The 20,923-nt window shown below is 42.2% G+C and overlaps 2 protein-coding genes and 1 long non-coding RNA gene across 3 annotated transcripts in view; 2 read left to right on the top strand and 1 right to left on the bottom strand.

The window, feature by feature from the left end:
• The window catches only part of LOC145442848 (bystin-like), a 360,604-nt gene that overhangs the window by 296,252 nt on the left and 43,429 nt on the right, over window positions 1-20,923 (bottom strand). The window lies entirely within an intron of this gene.
• LOC145443014 (uncharacterized) overlaps window positions 1-20,923 on the top strand; it is a 301,527-nt gene that overhangs the window by 72,310 nt on the left and 208,294 nt on the right. The gene's annotated exons all lie outside the window — the stretch shown is intronic.
• LOC145442821 (uncharacterized) overlaps window positions 1-20,923 on the top strand; it is a 42,291-nt gene that overhangs the window by 8,920 nt on the left and 12,448 nt on the right. The window contains exon 3 of the mRNA XM_080320836.1: window positions 14,311-14,341. Within this exon, the coding sequence (XP_080176962.1) occupies window positions 14,311-14,341 (31 nt within the window). The remainder of the gene's footprint in view (window positions 1-14,310; window positions 14,342-20,923) is intronic.

A 20,923-nucleotide genomic window follows, 5' to 3' on the forward strand; every position in this document is an offset into this window, starting at 1 on the left:
AAACATTCTATAGTTTGAAACTGTAAGCAATCATACTACAGTTTCGCGGTATGAGAAATATCGAGTAACGTCGAGATTGTACCAACACGAGTTTCCAGGCAGGTCACGAGCGGGCCCATAAGAGCCCATGATGAGTAGATTTGATATAGCCGTGCGATATGCTCGTGTAACGGTGTCGCTATACTAGTTCTTTACTCTTCACGTGTAAATCAGTTCACAGCACAGCCAGACAGATACCGTAGCAGTTATATTGACGACAATAAGAAGGCGTGCACCACACAGACAGAATATTTCAGAAGGCTGCGATTACCTCCCGCGAACGGGCGTCTCAAGGCGTGACGTCATTGGTCGCCATAGATGGCGCCCCGTCACATATAGGCCTACCCCCTCAATTTTTTCGAATGGTACATGAGCAAATATCTACCTCAAAACAAAAAGCAACGACACACCAAAAACGTATCGGCATTAAAGCTCAAAAAGTAACGAACATTCAAATGGTTAGGACAACTGAGTATTAAAATTGAACGACAAAATGATGAAAATATGTCACGTTATGTGGTCCTGCAGACGACCAGGTCTGTTGATTTGTCGGCCAGCACGAGTGATGGTTGGCGTCGTATCGTCAGCAGCGGGATCTGATGAAGAGGACGATGATTCCCGCATCTCAAGCAGATAAGGTCTGATATAATTAGCATGCGAAAGTCTGCAAGTCTACACTGCCCATGGTCCAAGTTCTCGATTCGGTAAAGGTATGGCGATTTCACTTCAATGACCTTGAATGGTCACACCCGCCCATTGGACAGCATCTTCACCAAGGGTTTATAGAAGAACCGGACTAAATCACCAACACAGTATGTGACTGGTTTGACAGAAAGGTTAAAGTTGCGCTCCTGTTTCTCAGCAGATGTCTTGCAAACGTAAGGCGTCAGATGTTGCTGATTCGATCCATTGGACATATTCGTGATAGAACTCAAATGGCAATTCGTTTGATGGTTTGCCAAACATCAAGTCTGTGGGAAGGGAAATTTCTCTCCCAAACATGAGTCGGTTGGGCGTGTACCCCGTACTCTCATGAACCGTGGATCTGTATGCAATCAACAGATGAGGTATAAAGTCCTCCCAATCGTTGCGATTTCCATTCCCCACCAACGTTTTTATCATTTTTGCAAAGTCCCATTAAATTTCTCCACCAGACCATCACTACGTGGATGGTAAAATGTTGTTCGAGTCTTGTCAATTTCGAACAATTTCATGAGGTGACGAAACAGCTCAGATTCAAATGCGGATCCACGATCAGAATGAATGGTGAATGGAACTCCATATCTCGTGAAAAATTGATTGACCAGCGCCTCCGCGGTAGTTACGGCTTTAACATCTTTGACAGGGCATGCTTCAACAAATTTACCAAAATAGTCCGTAACACATAATATATAGCCTACTCATTGCCGTTCTCAGACAATGGTAATGGTCCAATGTTATCAATGCTCACTCACTCTATCCATGATTTCCGCACATGGCATTTTTCGCAAGTAGGTGATGTTGCAGTAATGGCGTTTTTGCAGAAAAGCATTGTTTACATAATCTGGTCCAATCAGCAATTTGTCGATGCATATTAGGTCAGTAAAATATTGATCGATTTTTTTTGTAAGTTTTTTCCTTGCCAAGATGGCCACCCGTTCTTGATTCATGAAGTAACCGATAGATATCCTTACGCAAGCTCGATGGCAGCACAATTTGAAAGAGCTCAACATTGCCTGGTTTTTGTGACAAAAATTCTCGGTGCAAGACGCCAACCAACACTCGCAAGACATCCCAATGCATACATAGGGTGCGGACATCCCTTGGATATGGTAAAAGTTCTGTTCTCTCGTCTCCTTCCAGTTCAGCACGTCCGATACGCATTCATCCTTATTCTGCAGCTCTCTAAGTTGACTTGGACTATACGATTACAGCCAAGAGCACATTCTTTCATCAGTGCTGCTTACAGGACCTGGTTGAATAACAGTCACTTCCAATCCGGGTAGGAAACAGGTTGGTTCAATGTCCGGCTTGTCTCCGCATGTAGCACAGCAATCCCTTTCACATTTACGTCTGACGCGGGAAAGTCCATCTGCGTTGCCATGCTTTGCCGATGCTCTTTGTTCAATTTTGAAGTTGAACGTATCCAACATTCTGACCCATCTCGCCGTAATGCCTTCTAGGTTCCGGAAGTTGTACAGCCACTGTAAGGAACTGTGATCCACTCTCAGTCGGAATGGCCTTCCCCACAAATAAGACCTGAAATGATTCACGGCCCACTCTACAGCATATAATTCCCGGGAGGTGGCACAATGTCGTCTCTGTTGCTTGTTTAGCGTATTGCTGGCATACGCGACTACCTTTTCCTCACTTCCTTGTACTTGGGAGAGAACTGCTCCTGCACCAAAGCCATAGCAATCAGTATCGAGAACAAACTCTCCTGCAGTCTCAAGCGGATAAGCCAATATTGTCCTGCAGTCTCAAGCGCATAAGCCAATATTGGTGTACTTGTTAATTTGTTTCAGAGAGCGGGATGCCGCCTGACAATCATCGGACCATTCAAAGGTTGCCTTCTTCCGAGTGAGTTTCACCAATGGCTCTGCAATGGCTGAAAACTGGTCAATGAATCTTCGATAATAGTTTGCCGTGCCCAGGAACGCTTGAACATCCTTGGAGATTTTTCGGCACTGGCCAATCCTTCACAGCAGAAACTTGGTCATCACTACACTTGAGACCATCTGTGCAAATCACATGTCCCAGGTACTCTACCTCCTGGTAGAACAGTTTACATTTTTTAGGCTTGAGCTTTTAAGACCAGCGTCACGAATTCGCTTGAAAACCTCTTCCAGATTGCAGAGTGTTTGGTCAAAGTTCTCTCCATACGCCAAAATGTCGTCCATGAAGGCAAGGCATTTCTTCCATAAGAGTCCATTCAATAACTTCTCCATCATTGCCATGGACGTGGCAGGTGCATTACACAAGCCAAAGCAAAGGACTGTCCATCGAAATTGCGAATGCCCAGGCACGCTGAATGCAGTTTTTTCTCGGTCACTTGGATTCAGGGGAACTTGCCAAAAACCGAATTCAAGATCAAGAGTACAATACCATTTTGCCCCACCCAGAGAATTCAGGATGTCGTCAATGCGGGGCAGAGGATGGGTATCCTTTACCGTGATCGTATTCAATTTCCGGAAGTCAGTGCAGAAACGGTACGTGTTATCCCGCTTTTGAACCAAAACAATCGGCGCATTGTACGGGCTTTGGGCTTTCTCGATAACGCCCAGTTTTACCATCTTTTCGATCTGCTCACCCACAATTTCTCGTGCCTTCCAACCAAACTTCGCGGAGGCACTTTAACAGGGACTGTAGAAGATAGCTCAATTTTGTGCTCAATCAAAGTGGTATATCCCAATTTCCCATCAGGCCTCGTGAATATGTCCTGATACTTGATGAGAAGATCTCTCAACTGTTGCCGCTGTTGTACATTCAAGTAGTCTGGTTCTTCTACGAGGTGTCGCAGATGGTCCGGCAGATCCAAGCACGTTTCGACTTCCACGGTGTCAGGCGCCGCCACAGACCCACAAGTAGCAAGGGGCACTAAAGAGCCTACTCGTTCCCCAGCAGGGATTACAATATCATTTTGCGATAGGTTTAACCACATCACAGGCACCTCTTTGGATGTAGGATCGACCAAGCCGGGCAACACAGACAAACCACGACTATCATAGTGGGTCTCAAACACGTGTGACGATTCAACCACGCCACACTGTGAAATGGACGGCAACCAAGGCCCACTCACTGCACCCATGACAGCTGTTTCACTCCCTTAGGGAGTGTGTTTCTGAGTTATAACACCACGACAGGATACCCACAGCTGTTGCAATGTAACATTTTGCCCCTGCAAACTCAACATACCTTTACCCATGTACAGAACAGCATCATGCTTCTCCATAAAATCACACCCTAGCAAGCCATATGGCGCACCCAAACGAGCAATCACAACCTCTTGTTGTGCACAAAAATCACCAATACGTAAGGTCAACACCACTTTGCCATATAGCTCCAAGGGGCCACCAGAAGCAGTAACAAATAGGATATCACATGGTTTCAAATCAGTTATATCATACAGTCGAGTGTACAGATCATAGTCGAGGAAGGTACGGGGACTGCCTGAGTCTACCAGAAGTTTAGCCGACAGGCTGTCATTCACCGATGCAACGGTGTATCTAGACAGGCTGTCATTCACCGATGCAACGGTGTACCAGCTAGATGTGAGCCGAAGCGCACAAACAAAATTCATGAGTCTTTCCAAATGGCATGTTTGAAGAATTGCCTGATTCGTGGGGCTCATGTTCACCGGTGGCTGGTGGAACACCATCCCCATTCCTATTGGGACACGCAACTAGAAGGTGACCCAACTGGCCATTTGGAAAGACTCATGAATTTTGTTTGTGCGTTGCCTGATTCGTGGGGCTCATGTTCACCGGTGGCTGGTGGAACACCATCCCCATTCCTATTGGGACACGCAACTAGAAGGTGAAACAACTGGCCACAGTTAGCACAATGGGAGTTTGTGCAGTTTTTGTGTATGTGTCCAGTCACTCCACAGTTACGGCAAGGTCCATACCCAAACGTTACTCTTCTTCGGTACAAGGGGGGTGGGGGGGGGGTGGGGGGGTGGGGGGGGTGGGTGGCTTCTAGGCCTACTCATCGGTGGTTGATTTCTGGTAGTCACTAGGTTGCTAACCAGGTCAATCAGCTCGTCAATTTTCGATTCCATCTCATTATCACGCTTGCCTACTGCAAGACGTTCAGCTCCATTTTTGGTTGTAGACCTACAGGAGCCACAACTGGTTTACTAGTTTCGAACAATTGACTGTTCGGCGGTCCATCAACAGAGAAATACAAATCCGCAGAAGCAACTAGTTCATGTAGGTTGCTTGTTTTCATCAACGTAAGCTGTCGGCAAAGGTTAATATCACCAAGACCATTAATAAACTGTTGACACACAAATTCATCACGAGCTGCAGAATTCATACATGGAAAAGCCTTCAAGCTAAGCGTTGCCAGAACTGATGCGAATTCTGTTGGGGATTCTCCTAATTTCATTTTATGTTTGTTAAAATTCAGTACGGCTCAAGGGTTCCATACCCCATGGAATGTAGCGCTTCTGCAATTGGGCAATTACACGATTAATATTCCGACGGCAATCAGCCGACATTTGTGAAAGCACTTGCAAGGCGTTACCACGTAAGCTAGCATGAAGTCTAGCTCAAGCAGTTTGTTCGTCCCATCCGTTGGCCAATGTCACCGCATCAAAATGACATAAGTAATCACTAATGGGCATATTCACACCATCAACACGAGTTTGCAGGCAGGTCACGAGCGGGCCCATAAGAGCCCATGACGAATCATGAGCGATCTATATTACTACTTACGCCACGTCAAGTAGTCCCTCGCTTGTTCTTGACAAAGAGTTTTTGAAGTTGTACAGGTACACGGACTCTCGCATCCTTCGATTAGAACAACACGAACTGGTGGCATCCAAATTTGTATGACATGGGTTGACGAAAGAGGTCGGATTGTGGGCAAAAAATGTTTTTCGTGTCAACGCGCTAAAGTACACACACGCGTGTGGGCGACGCTATCGAATTATCCACCAACAATTTCTCGTTTTCAGTCGGTATCGTCGTGGTACCATACCGTATCGGTATCATCGTGGGACCATTCCCAATGTCACAAAGAAAAACGTAGCCTACTTGCTGACCGTGGTAGATCGTTTCACTCGCTGGCCGGAGACGACACCAATGGAGGACTCGACAACATAAACGTGCGCTAGGGTCGTGCGCATTCACCGCCAACTGGGTGGCACGCTTCGGTATTCCAGCACACATTTCTTCCGATCGGGGACCGCACCGCAATTTACTTCGCATTTATGGGCCCAACTCGAACCGCTACTAGGCGTGCTCCTATAGAACGACCAGTTTCCACCCGCAAGCCAATGGCTTCGTGGAACGCTAGTAGTAAGTAGTGTAGATCGTTCGTGACCTGGCAGGTGCTCTTATGGGTGCGACGATGAACTGCCTGAAAACCCGGGGTGATGACCCCACCCTTTTAGACCCTCCATCGTTTCTTATGGGCGCGGTGATGATGCCACCTTTTCAGGTACACACGTTGTGGTGATGACCTGCCATGGATTCTTGAGTGGCAGTGAACTAACGTTTTGGGTATAGCATAGTGTCCTATATGGTGTCGACACAAGCAAATCGCACGGTTCAATGAAATTGTATCACGTCACAGTTTCCATTTGGCTACAGGCAATTTGACGGTGATTTTTGACCGGCTTGCCGAGCATTAAATTTGATGAATCGGGTATCAATCGAAAGCTGACGTTGTACTGCTTGCGAAAATATAAATTTTATTCCACTCATGGCCCTGGAACCCCCACAATCAGCCCCGAATTATTCATTGTCGAGTAGATTGGCAGTGTGACGCAACAATGCTGTCTGGCGAAACGAGAGACTAGCTCAAGAGCAAGGATGCGGCCGAGCAGCGAGAGTGGGATCAGCTGACGTCGCGGCAATAGCAATGTGCAACCGCGCCACAGAGAAACGCTGCGCTGTTGATACTTTTTCTATGCGCTTCGGTACAAGCGAGCACACATCAGCCTTTCCTTGACTTGTAAGGGTAGAACTGGGTCCACAGAATGTATTAGGGCCCTACCAATTTTCGCGCAATATCCTTCAGCTGATAGAGATATGTAGGCTACGTCTAAGTAGTCTACATCAGTGCTCTTCAACCTTTTTCGTCGTGGTACACCCTTTCAACATTTTCTCAAAACTCGTACACCCCTAACCGTTTAATACACCGATGACGGAGAAAGCCGCATTTTGATTACATATACAATACGTCCGGATTCCAGGGAGTCGCCATGGCGTCTGGACGACAAATGCTTATATCAAATTTGATACTTGGAACTTAACACCGCGGAGAGCCCTTGTGGTGTTCTGTGCCTTCACTTATCTCTTGAGATATGCAATGCGCAAATTTTCTTACTGTAGAAGCAAAACACCCCAGCAGGTTTACAATATATAATATATGTACCAAAATCGCGAGAATAAATGTCAAAAAAAAACACTATAATTATGTGTGTAGTCGCTCGGAGCACGAAAATGTTGCCCCTTGAATGGATTTCATCGAAATTGTTGGCAGTTTCACATAATAATGTCAAAAATTTATTCATTCTCAGCTCACGTGATCAAATTAGCCCGTAGAGCTGATGGAGGGGGTCTTCGAAAATATTGGGTACAATATTAATGATGATGCATCTCCCGGTTCTTATTAATCACATAGTTGCATGTTGTTATTTCTTGGCCTCCCACTAGGATTGTTTGTATTGTTATTGATAATATTTTTAATACACATCAATGACAGTGGCGATAATCGCCTGTTTAGAATTTGTGCGCCACGACAGTGCAGTTCCTGAAATTTAGTGTCTTTGCTTTGGGTAATGAAAACGACTTTAGCTTGAACGCGCACTTGCATTCTTCATTCTGTCTCGCTAACGTGCGTCCACTTTCAGGACTCTGCTGCTGACTTTGAAACTCAGCTCACTCTTCTTCTAGCTAGGCTTTTCATGACGCTACGTTAACAGGGGGTCGGCGACGAGGAGCCTAGATAAACCTCCGACATATAGAAACATGGCAGAGCCGAGACTCTAACCAGCAACATTTGGTTGCATAATGACGGCCGCCAACACACGCTAATTTAAATATGTGTAGAAGGTCGCAAAATTGCGGCTGCTGAATGAGGCCGTACGTCCGCAGGTTGAGCACCCCTGGCCCAGCCGAAATAAGGATGACATTTGAGCAAGGCTGCAACGTATAGGAAATGCAAAATACGAATCAGGGATCGAGGTTACTGGACCACCATCTAACGCAGTGGTTCGCAAACTCGACCCCCCTGGCTGCGCAAGCATGTGTTCTGCGCTATTCATAAGCTGGCCGCAGGAAGCACCAATTCAAAATGTCCGTGCTGAGGCGGTGGTTTCGTCGAGAGTCATCAGACAGATATCGCAAGCTGAACATGACATGCTAACTCTACCCTAATCTACTCAAAAAGGCAGTATTAAGTCCATTACCAAAAGTTAAATGATTAGAAACATTTGCTTATGACATCACAATGTACGATATTACACATCCAGTCAATCTGTTTCGAAGCATAAACTGGCGTATTTATTGAGATAGCCAGGGTTGTAATGACTCGAGTCATGACTCGACTCGAGTCAGACTCGAGTCACGATTTTTTTATGACTCGACTTGACTCGAGTCATTTTCTTAAAATGGGAAAATGACTCGACTCGACTCGAGTCAATATTTGGATTGACTCGGCTTGTACTCGAGTCATTACGCATGACTCGACCCAAGTCATTGACTCGGCTTATTTTATATGACTTGAAGATGAAGAAATTTGCGAATCATAATGGCTAGATCAACGCATCCGACGAATTCTGCCGACATCGCTATTTGTCACCACTGCTTTCGTTGCACTTGTCTGATATCAGATATGCCGCCGTAAAAACAACAGAAAATGATACATAGTAGCAATGCATTGTACAAAATCGTCCAGTGATGAAGAGGTAATAGATCCTCCGCAATTAAAGTACTCAAGACTTTTCAATTATACAAGCAAACAATTGAATCAAAGTTCAATTAGAGCCAATGAAATGACTCAGATGGTGAAGAGATTGATAAGCTCATGTGTAGATTTGAAGGCGATGATTCTTTCCATTTTTGGGCGACTAGAAAGAATGAGTATTCAATGCTCCTCAGTGTGGTTCAAAAATGCTTGTCAATTCCTGCATCTAGTGCACTAGTGGAACGTGTATTCAGTAGATGTGGATTCATTCTACGGCCATGCCGCTTTAACATATTTGAGGATCTCCTTTCCACATTAGTATTTTTGAGGTGTAACTCATTGATTTGATCTGCTGTCTGTGAAAACACACAATGCGCCTCGTCCATTTGACGTTTTGTTAGGTATGTGCATTGTGCACGTGAGTAATAATGAATGGCTAATGTTGTGTGATGTTTGTACAATATGGCTTTTCTAAAATAACTTCTTTTTTATTTTACTGGGTGGTTACTTGATAAAATTGTTATGTTGCATAAAAGGAACACTGAATCTGGCTTAATTTGAAAAAAGTGGAATCAATGATGTGAGAGCAGAATATTTTGGATTTGAAAATAAATGGAGTATTTTAGTGAGAAATTCTTTCATATAATATAATTACATAGTAGTAAGCCGACTATATTTTTTCATATCCAAAACATTCTACTCTAATAACTTCACTTTTTCTAGTTGGAATTGAGTCAAATTTGCTATGAATCATATTTTTACACAATGTAACAATATCATGAGATAGCCGGTAAAATTCGAAAATCTCTATTTGTAATTAGTCTAAAATTTTCTTTCATAGCATTGCATTCTACTGGTTGGAATTGAGCCAAATTTGATTTTTTAGGCAATCTAGCAATTTTAAGAAGTAGCCGGAAAATTTGAAAAAATGGTTTTGAACAGCCCCATTGTACAATTATTTCTCCAATGCTGTAACTGCGATGTAGTCTGTAATGCAATTGGGAAAACCTTTAGTATAATCAAAAGGTATCTGTTCTGTTGTCACTGCACAATGCACATAGTTGCATGCACGCTTTTACAGCATGCTGGCCTGTTGTAAATACCTCTACATAAACATGCATCTATTGATTCTCTATCAACTAGTATCTTGACGTGAATTTGATGGTTCTCTATCGGATAGTATGTAGACGTGAATTCGTTGGTTCTCTATCAGCTATTCGTGAGCTATCGTCGATGTGTTCATAATAAAAACTGAATGCTTGTATTGGTGATGTATCAGACTGACAAGAGAGATATTTGATTTTAAGTTCTAAGATTAGTAAAGTTATCTTTAGCATCGGTAAATGAGGCCAGGACCTGTCCGTTATCTGCCTAAATAAACACGTGCCAAGACTCTGATAGGGACAAAATGAGCATGTTTCGCAAACAGGGAATTCGATATCACCCAAGCAGGATTGAAAACATGAGTTGAACATGACTTCAATACTGTGACTTGGACTCGACTCGAGTCATAACACCAGGACTCGGACTTGACCCTTCAAACGGTGACTTGGACTCGGACTCGAGTCTGTGATGAATTGAAAATGACTCGACTCGACTCGAGTCAAAACCACAAAAGTATGATTGACTCGTGACTCGGAACCATGTGACTTGGTTACAACCCTGGAGATAGCTATAGTCATCGTATCATCGGTTCATCATAATGTGGATCTGGTACACCCCTGTAGATCCAATCCGAGTGGTACACGCTTTACAAATTAGGGTACACCGAGGGGCGTACGAAACACCCGGTAGAAGAGCACTACCATATTGCTCATTAACCAGTGCGTCAACCTGTAGGCCTACTGACGCATAAACCTGCCTTTGTGATAGCTAGCCATCAGATCATTGTATTTCGGATCTGGTACACCCCTGTACACCCCATCCGAGTGGTACACCCTTTGCAAATTCTGGTACACCCTAGGGTGTACGAAAACCCCGGTTGAAGAGCACTGGTCTACATTGTATATGTCAGATTATTATGATATCGATTGCCTTAGCCCGCTTGTTGCGTAGGGCTCCAGAGATGCGTGGCACTGTTGATACTTTCTATAGGCGCTTCGCTAAAAGCGAGCACACACCAGCCTTTCCTTGACTTGTAAGGGTAGAACTGGGTCCACAGAATGTATTTGGTCCCTACCAATTTTCGCGCAATATCCTTCAGCTGATAGAGATATTTCTAGTAAGAAAATATACTTTCAAGTAATAAGATTCACTCAAGACAGCAAATTTAGATAATGTAAATATATCATATTGTAGTAATACAACTACAGTGTTGAGTTTTCACTCTAGTCCCCATAAGCACCACGTCGGTGACCTTGACACCAAATTCCGAGAAGGCGAAAAAGTGCAAACTCTGTTGGGCCGAATGGACAATGGACATTCAGTTATTCACAGATGCGAAAAAATAATGCAAATCCGTTTTACGTAAGTTACATTAGGAATATAAATACAGGCTACAGAATGAATATAATTCAAATATCTGTGATACCACTGTATTACTTTTGACGCAAAAGGTCCCCGGCATTCAAAAAAACTGTTTGGTGATTGAAAAATGTTAAACCAAATTCAAACGTCAACGTTTATAGTGATATCAGATATATTCCAGTGAAAAACAAAGGTATTAATTTGGTGGTAACATTTTGGAATCATTTGGCAGGTATGGCGCGCAAGCTTTCTAGTAACGGATTGAATCCGGACAGCGATACCAGTTTAATTCGACACTCCTGCTGTTAAAATTTATTCAACAATCAACATTTTACCTGCCGCATTCGCGGACCAAGTCCTATACCCATACGGATCAAATAAAAGCTTGTAATGTATGCTCATGCTCAATGCTCCTTGCTCACACTTAACCATAAAAGCGACTATAGAAAGTATCGACACCCGCCATCAACAGCGCGACGTGTCTCTGGAGCCCTACGCAACAAGCGGGCTAAGGCAATCGATATCATAATAATCTGACATATCCAATGTAGACTACTTAGACGTAGCCTACATATCTCTATCAGCTGAAGGATATTGCGCGAAAATTGGTAGGGCCCTAATACATTCTGTGGACCCAGTTCTACCCTTACAAGTCAAGGAAAGGCTGTTGTGTGCTCGCTTATACCGAAGCGCATAGAAAAAGTATCAACAGCGCAGCGTTTCTCTGGCGCGGTTGCAACATTGCTATTGCCGCGACGTCAGCTGATCCCACTCTCGCCGCTCGGCCGCATCCTTGCTCTTGAGCTAGTCTCTCGTTTCGCCAGACAGCATTGTTGCGTCACACTGCCAATCTACTCGACAATGAATAATTTGGGGCTGATTGTGGGGGTTCCAGGGCCATGAGTGGAATAAAATTTATATTTTCGCAAGCAGTACAGCGTCAGCTTTCGATTGATACCCAATTCATCAAATTTAATGCTCGGCAAGCCGGTCAAAAATCACCGTCAAATTGCCTGTAGCCAAATGGAAACTGTGACGTGATACAATTTCATTGAACCGTGCAATTTGCTTGCGTCGACACCATATAGGACACTATGGGTATAGGCATTGAAGGGGTATTGAATATCAAGTATATTGATCACGTGATTGATCCTTACATAACGTGTGTATTCCAAATTATTATATATGACCAATTCGAGGTAATCCCAACGTTTACGGTGATTGTGACTTCAATATATCGTTATTCTTATGGCTGCGGCGGTGATTCGTACTCTCAGGTATAGGCTGCGGCGACATATCGTACTTGTAGCAAAAAAGGCGTGAAATAGTTTGCAAAATCTAGGAATCGCTCGCAAGGTTATATTTTTGGTAATTAGTTTGCCACAGAGCCGGCGTAGACGGCGATTCGAAGACCAACAATAGCCACACTCACAAACTAACACTTCAAAAAGCTGTGAAATAGTTTGCAAAATCCTACGACCGCTGACGAGGTAATGCCCCAGACATATTGATCTCTCGCTCAATACACAACCGAAGTTGAATCGTATTTGAATGCGTAAATTTGTCACCGTGACATCAAGATTCAAAAACAGCAACTTGATGTTTTATGTTCTAACTCTAATTGATAATTACAATAAGTAACGAAAGTACAATAAGTAACGAATAACAGAACCGCCACCGGCGGGACTTGAACACCAACAAATTGTCACTTATTTCTGCGCTAACCCTAATCCTTTGTGGAGTTAGCGCGTATTCAAAACGGTGCGAAATATTTGTAAATCCCTACAGTCGCTCACAGGATAATGATTCAGGCATAGCGATCGCTCGTGACTTGGTGTTACAAACATACCGATCGCTCACAAAGGTAACGAACAACAGAACCGCCACCGGTGGGGCTTGAATACCAACAAACTGTCACTTGCTGGTCTAACTATAATCTTTTTAAGAGTCTAATCCTTTTGAAACTGAATATTACTTGACTTGACCAACTTTCAACTCCGTTTCCGGGTTATTCACACATTCCACGCCGTTGTTTTAACACTTATAGAATCAATACCAACTATCTCTAACCCGATAATATTCATTCATTTTGGTAATTTGTCAACTTTAAATCCATTCGTGAGATGTACTACAGGTACATTGGGATAATCCAAAATGAAATATTTTGACTTTGGTATAGTCTGAATTGAAATAGGTTTGACAAACATGACTACCAACTTTCAACCCAGACACATTCCGAGATTATACGCATATTGATTTGAAACAATTAATGAAACCTGACACAATCCTGACACAATGAAACCTGACACAAGCCAAACACAATCCTGACAGGCCAGACACGGCCCGCCAGATGATGTCATCTGGCCTGTGGAGGAATCTATTGCAGACCCTAGCAAGTAGCAATCACCAGAGCTCACATTACAGATGGCCCAATTCAAGACCTATGTTCCACTCCATTCCTGTATAGTGTATACAATCGATGGACAATGCTTTTCCAGTGACGTCATATTGACGGTCAATGAGTTACAACTCATTTTTCTTTTTTTTTATTCCGTAGCTGCCGACTTGTAGCACGGCCCACTTCTAGGCTTTTATAAGACGCCGCTTACGCGGATGAGATGGCGAGGCCGAGCCTAGTTAAACCTTCAACATTTATGTAGGAATTTTGGTGCCGACCTCGGTCGGACTCAAACCCACAACCCACAACCCATTGGTGCTGCAGCTGTGGATTATACCACTGCGCTATCTCGCCACTACATTCTGATGTGACGTCATAATGAGTAATACTCGAATACTCGGCTCGGAGCGTAATACGTGATTCAGAATCGAATCACTCAGGTACTCGATTTTGCCAAGCCCTACTAATCACACTAGAAATAGGCATAATATTCGAAAGTCTACGCAGTTACTGTGGCACAAGGAGATGACAATTTCACTTGAAATACAAGCTATCCCAAAACTACTTTCTACAGTTCAAGAGCCAAATCGAAAAGAGTAAGCAGTTTGATTGAAAAGCTTTTAAGTATAAAAGTGGAAATGGTTCAAGTCATCACAACGCGCCTGAGTAGGGCAAGTAGTAGTCCAAGTTAGAAGTCCATTGTTACCTACCGACCACCTTTGGTGCTTAGAAGCATGCAGATTGTCCATATGTGTCTGCCTGGCATATGAATCTATCCATGCATATTGCAGGTACGCACCGAATGGAAGCAGTTTGAAAGAGGTGAGCACTACCAGCAATTTAAAAAATATAGCTATAGCCATGACAGTTGTGATTTTGATAACTATATTCGCGTTTGTATGTGTATGAACTTGAACATGGAACATCGTTATTACTAACTGCCGATTTTGAGCATCAATCCCACACTGACTAAGTTCAAAAGAAGGAATCCGTTATTCACGCTAAACTACACGCAACCTCAGAGAAAAACAAAGCCGGATTATTCTATGATCAACGAGTCTAAATTTTTATCACATTTGAAATACTAACTATCACTTTGAAATACCTAACAGCAGCGACATGTTAGTTGGCGTATAGCAGGGGTGTCGCCAATGGTCGGGAGCAGACATGGGGTAATCGCGATTAGTAATCATAATCGATTACGACTCGGGCTGGGCAAAATCGAGTACCTGAGTGATTCGATTCTGAATCACGTAAAATGCTTCGAGTCGAGTCGAGTAATCGAGTATCACTCATTATGACGTCATAACAGAATGTAATATGTCAAAGTTCAAATACGTACTTTTGATGCGACCATAAAGAATATATTGCATATTATCCACCACATTAAAGATACTTAGGTATTTTTTCGACCATAACGATTTCAGTGCACTTTGTGACAATGTTGTGGGAGGATCATGACTTTGGAAATGTGTTGTTTCCTGTAACGTTCGTAGCTTTGTACTACATGTTTCGTATGCTACAATCCGGCCAATCAAGGTTTCAAGGCTTCAACAGTGGAAATTGGTATCGAAACTATAATTATCGTTGATAAATTAACTTTCGGTGGCAAGGAGCGTAAAATTTCAGTACTCGAAAAAATCGCCTTTTAATACTCGACTCGAATCATTAAAACTGATACTCGATTCAGATTCGAGTACTCGAATCATTGTGCCCAGCCCTAATTACGACGATTACAGTATGTTCAAGTAGTCGTAATCGCAATTGATTACATTCGAAAAAATTACGAAGTAATCGTAATCGTAATCGACTACTTCCCACATCTAATCGATTTCTTTGTGAAAGAACGATTACTTTTTATTTGTGCAAATACTATGACATAAACTGAACATTCTTGAACAAGGAAGATGTATTATACGAGGTTCATGATAGCACAAACGTCCGATTTTTATATGCCATCGCTCATTATTATGTCAGAAGTAGCCTATTAGCTTTGCTCGTCATTGCGTAAGAAGTATACAAAGTAAATAAATATTCGATGAACGTCACGTACATTCGTGTGATTGTAAGAACACCCGCCGTGCTGTATATCAGGTCATCAACATGTTCCACACGACCGTACCACGCAGCCGGATTATTAATCACCACTCTTCCTAGTAACTTGTGTATTGATGTTTGATTATGCAAACGCAGTTTGACCGTTGCTGCTCGGCGAGCAGCAGTAGGCCTATATAGTACGTACATACAGTCGTACACCGGACAGAGATTTGAAATTTTTTACTCGTCAAATAAAACATTACGGTTTCCACAGCGACGCAATAAAAATCAACAGCTGCTGATATATATCATAACCGAGCCGTTTTTGCCGTTTCTCGTAGCGACAGCTTGCACAACATTATCTGTATTAAGTTGAAGGCAGAATTTTATGTTCTCTCCATCTTATTCTCATATGACCCTGCTTGAAACAGGCGCCAGTCGTTATTTCATAATTCTTTACTCAACATTGGGACCTGCCGCCATAGCCATGGGCCTATATATCATGTTAGCGTGGGTTGTAGCTCGAATCAGTACCAAAACAGCAGTTCGTTCCCCAGTCAAAACGTTGGTTGTTGGCCCCCATAAGGTGATATTTTCAAGTTGAAGACTGAATTTCTTCAATAATATCGGTAATTGCATTATATTAATATTAATTTTTAATCCTCTCTCTCTCTCTCTCTCTCTCTCTGCCCCCATTAGTCAGATTTACCTGTAGAGCTGGTGGCGCGAAATTCATAATTATAACGTCTGTTATCTTGTTATAATTACTTGAGTGTATGTTGGTAATTCGTGACTTCCGGTCTGTTATATAATCAAAAGATAATGTTGTATCCCCAACGTAGCACACTGAAAGAAAAACTTTCGTGAGACGCACACACAAATTGTCATGTCTTTAATGCTCTGTGGGTGTCAGAAGGGCATTTGCATTGTGGGCTCGGATTGGAAGGACCTGACTATTAGTCACGCCCACCCAGTCATGGACCTGGCAAGAATGCAAATCGTTGGGTGCGATAAATCGTCCTCTTTAAAAATGGGCAACGGGTACATTATGACGTAACAAGCAAATGACGCATCTTTTTAAAAAGAAGTTTGTTATCTCATTAGGCCTTTTCAGGGCAATCCAGATATTGTCTTCCAATATAACTTCCAAAACGCAAAATAAATGTAATCGTGAGTAATCGTGATTACTTTTCCAATGTAATCGTAATCGACTATACTTCCTGATTTTGCTGTAATCGAAATCGCGTCATTCGGGAGTAATCGTAATCGCAATAGATTACATTCATGAAGTAATCACCCCATGTCTGGTCGGGAGCCGATGGCTCGCGAGTCCTATATATGGTTCTTTAAGGTATATAAGACATGACTTTTTGCCGAATATTTATTTTTGTACAGAATTCCTCAATATTGTGGTGACTTGTTAGTAAATATTCATCACAACCAGAATAACTATTCTCGTGGTAGTAGAAACATGTCGTCGAGAAGTAAAGACAATGCCGTCTTCAGGTTTAGTGGCTCGAACCCCCTCTTTTCGATATCCTCAGATTTAAGTTACTGTCGCGCCAGCGACCAATATCACTCGTGCATTCTTTGTACCCGACTTGAAATCAGGGATTTTGCGATACGTTGATCAATCAAAGAGCATAGCAGACATGAAAACGCCCATATTACAATTAACGCAGTTCTCAAATACACATTGCCTTCCTGATCTACGACGTGGCATTCACAATTGCAAATTCGAATTACAAATAGCACCATAGCTATTCACGTTTTTGACTGGTAAGTAGCTCTGTAGTACCACCGATAAAAAGTATGCGTGTAGCGCAGCGTTATTTTACCGCCGATTACTTTGAGAATTGAGAAGTCGATCAGTGTTTAGATTTTCGGAATCAGTGTGACAGTTACATTAGATTAATATCAGTTATAATTAGGGCAACCGTTTTTTTGACAAGTCACAAAAAGTCAAAATTAGGTCAAAATTGTAGCGTTAGGTCAAAAAATGTCAAAACTGTTCAAAAAGTTTAAATTTTTTTGCAACCTGCATTTCGTTTGTATCGTAGATTTTGCACTGTCGGTGAACGTATTATTTGACATTTTACAGCTTGTAGCCTACATTTTAGGCTTACCGTTGTAGACGGCCCAGCTTGTAGCCTACATTTTAGGCTTACCGTTGTAGACGGCCCATTGTCTGCTCATTGTGAACCAGAAACATTCAAATGAAACAAATAGGCTGACGTGGTGTTTGGTCAATGTGCTACAATATCCCAACTGAAGCAAGACTGCGTTGGCATTGCTTGGTTCTTATATCAAGAATGGCATGATGAAAAATTGTGATGTAGCATTTTCAAAATGAAGCAACACGGTGTGTCACCAGCAGTGTACGCACAACTTCAGTGTTGTCAGCCAAAAAGGCCACAACTGCTGCTGTTCAACGTTCTTTCTCCATTCTTGGCAAGCAACATAGTAAGGACAGACACTTTCTACCCGAGAATGTAGGAAAGTTTCTTTCGTTGTATTACAATAAATTTCAATTATTTACACCATAATTCGTGATGTAACTATACTGGAATTCTTCATAGGGCCAGATTTCGTAAAAATACTATTTTTTTCATGTAAAAATTTGTCAGTTTTCAAGCCAAAAAAGTGTTTTCAGGCCAAAATACTTCGTAAGGACAGACAGTTCCAACCAGAAATGAAGATAAGCAGTACAATTTTCACATTATGTGCGAAAACACCTAATTCGCATTCGTGAGGTCAAAAGTTGGTCAAAATTCATTTTTTTTAGGTCAAAATCTTCCGTTTTTTAGGTAAAAAAAACGCCCTAGTTATAATGAATTCTATGCTATTTACGATGAATTGCGCTATCAATGATGAGGCATGGCCCGTCTGTGCTCTTTACCTCTCATTTCGAGCTTTATTTTCGAACATTAAATACCGGTTTTTACAGAGAAAATTTGGTGCAGACGACGAATCCCATGTTGTGAGTTTGAATTGGTGCTACCATGACGTCAAGAATTTTCTATTGTGACGTAACAGCTGATTGACTTGTATGGCTCTTCGGGAGTTAAAATGAAAAAAATAGGACCGATATGGCGCTTCGGACAAAAAAGGTTCCCGACCCCTTTTTCAAAATTTTCAGACCCGCAATACCGGAAGAAAATCCCGACAAAATGGTAAATTTTCTGCACTTCGTGGTCGGCTGACTAGAAAAAAAAGATCAACTTTCTAGCTCGGATCCCAAAATACAGTTTTCCTTTCATATTATCAGTCGGTTAACTAAAAAAAGCTCAACGTTCTCGCTCCGCTCCAAAAATACACTTTTCCTTTCACGTTATCAGCTGGTTGACTAAAAAAGCTACCGAGTAAGCTCCCTAAATAGGCGTCGGGGCGTTACTTCAAGAGGACAAATACTCTTAAAAGATGACGTATGGTAACCCTACTATAGATTACTAACCGATGGATGGATGGATGGATGCACAACACGTCTCTCACGGTTGAATGCACAGAGAGGCGTACTGCTGAGCAGGATAAAAACCAGCATATCATTGATAGTCATATGGCTGGCGATCCGAGTGTCCAGATTGAATTTCTGGTCTTAATCGAAAACTTGTATGCGCTGATTGCGGAAATAAAGATAAAATATTGCCATGGTAATGGAACCAATCATAAAATACTCGTCAAAGTCTGAAAATTGGCATTGCTCGGAACAATCGCTCGACGGAATTGGCCATGGTTATGGTCATTGTGCTGCGGCGTTCTCATTGTCCAGAACAGCGGCCTTTGACGGCTATTTTGGAGTGCCTACATTGTCCTGAAGAGATTTTAATTTGTATTTTCGTAGTCAGTGCGACACTAGCTTTCGATTAACACCAGACTTATCAAATCAGGATGGTTGGATCGCCAGCTATCGGACTACCAATTATGCTGCTTTTAACCAGTTTTGCAATACGTTACTCTGCACATTCAATCCTGAGTCACGTGTTGCGCATCTATCCACAGGTTAATAATCTATCATACAGCCTGCTGGACGATTACATCCGGCCAGCGAGACAATTATGAGTAAATGGAAAAAATGCGTGCATTATTCAGCGCATTTATAAGATACGTTGATCTCTAGTAAGAAATATTTTCACCTAAATAATCCCCCTAGGCAGCAAATGTCGACATGGTTCATATTTCCTGTTACACCAAACCTTGTTTCATTTTCACTTTAGTCACCATTAAAACAAGTCGCTGACATTGAAACTGAATTCTGAGAAGGAAAAAAAGTGATCACTCGTTTCTGAGTTTTCTTGAAAATGGACCAAAATATTTATTCATGAAGGCAAAACGCCAATGCCAAACCGTTCGATAAGCGACATGAAAAATATATTTTTATCGCATATTTCAAACATTTGCCCTGACTAAGTCTATGGGGATGAACGCTATATTAAGAGACCGTAGTCGGTAGGTTGCAGCGACAGCCAATTTGTATACGGCAATGGGTGTTGCGTAGTCGGTAGGTTGCAACGATAGCCAATTTGTGTACGGCATTGGGTGTTGCATTTTACATTGTTTTTCTTCCACAGTTAAAATAATATGCCTGGGATTAGGAGACCCACATGTACAGACCATCATATCAAGGAATATTCCGTTATTATCAGAGGTGGTCAGTAACGAATTACTTCTACTTTTTCGAAGTACTCAAGTAGTTTTCCTCTATTTCTGGTACTTACCCAAGTAGATCTGATTTTCGTTACTTCTACTTCTACTTCGTAATATTTTGTGATCTACTTACTTACTTTTCGCTATTTTCAGCTTGTCAAGTAGAAGTAGTTTAAATCTCCAATCGTGAAGATAGCCTGAGGAATTTCGGGGCTGTTTTCACAGAGCATCAACATTTAATTTTCATAAAATTTGAGTGAAGCCCAGAATTTTCGTCGCGCTTCGCACGCAGTGGATACGGAGTTACCAGTATGATTTCACGAAAGTATCGGTGAATATAATTTAGGTAGCGGGTTGGCATCGTTCCGTTCACTATGCATTGTCGCCCTTCGCAATATATAATATTTCATCACAGTATATAATATTATGGTTCATCATAACGTTTGAAACTGATGTTTCGCAATCTAGCATTTACTTATCATATCGTAATCTAGCAGTCCATGGCGTGTCCTAATCTGAAAAATTGGACTCTGGCTATTTTTTTTTAGTTTTAGAGCTGTTTTAGCATACCAACCTTCGAAACTTTCTGGACTAAAGATATGAAATACATGTTCCGCTTTTAGAAGTAGTATTTATATTCTATTTCACTTTCAATTCCCAGTATCATATACTTTGAGTTCTAATTAATATTACGGCTCTTCACGATCAACTCGAATTACGTAG

Source organism: Botryllus schlosseri, chromosome 7 (genome assembly GCF_051294905.1).
Source record: "Botryllus schlosseri isolate E-star chromosome 7, Bs_hap1, whole genome shotgun sequence".
NCBI lineage: Eukaryota > Metazoa > Chordata > Ascidiacea > Stolidobranchia > Styelidae > Botryllus > Botryllus schlosseri.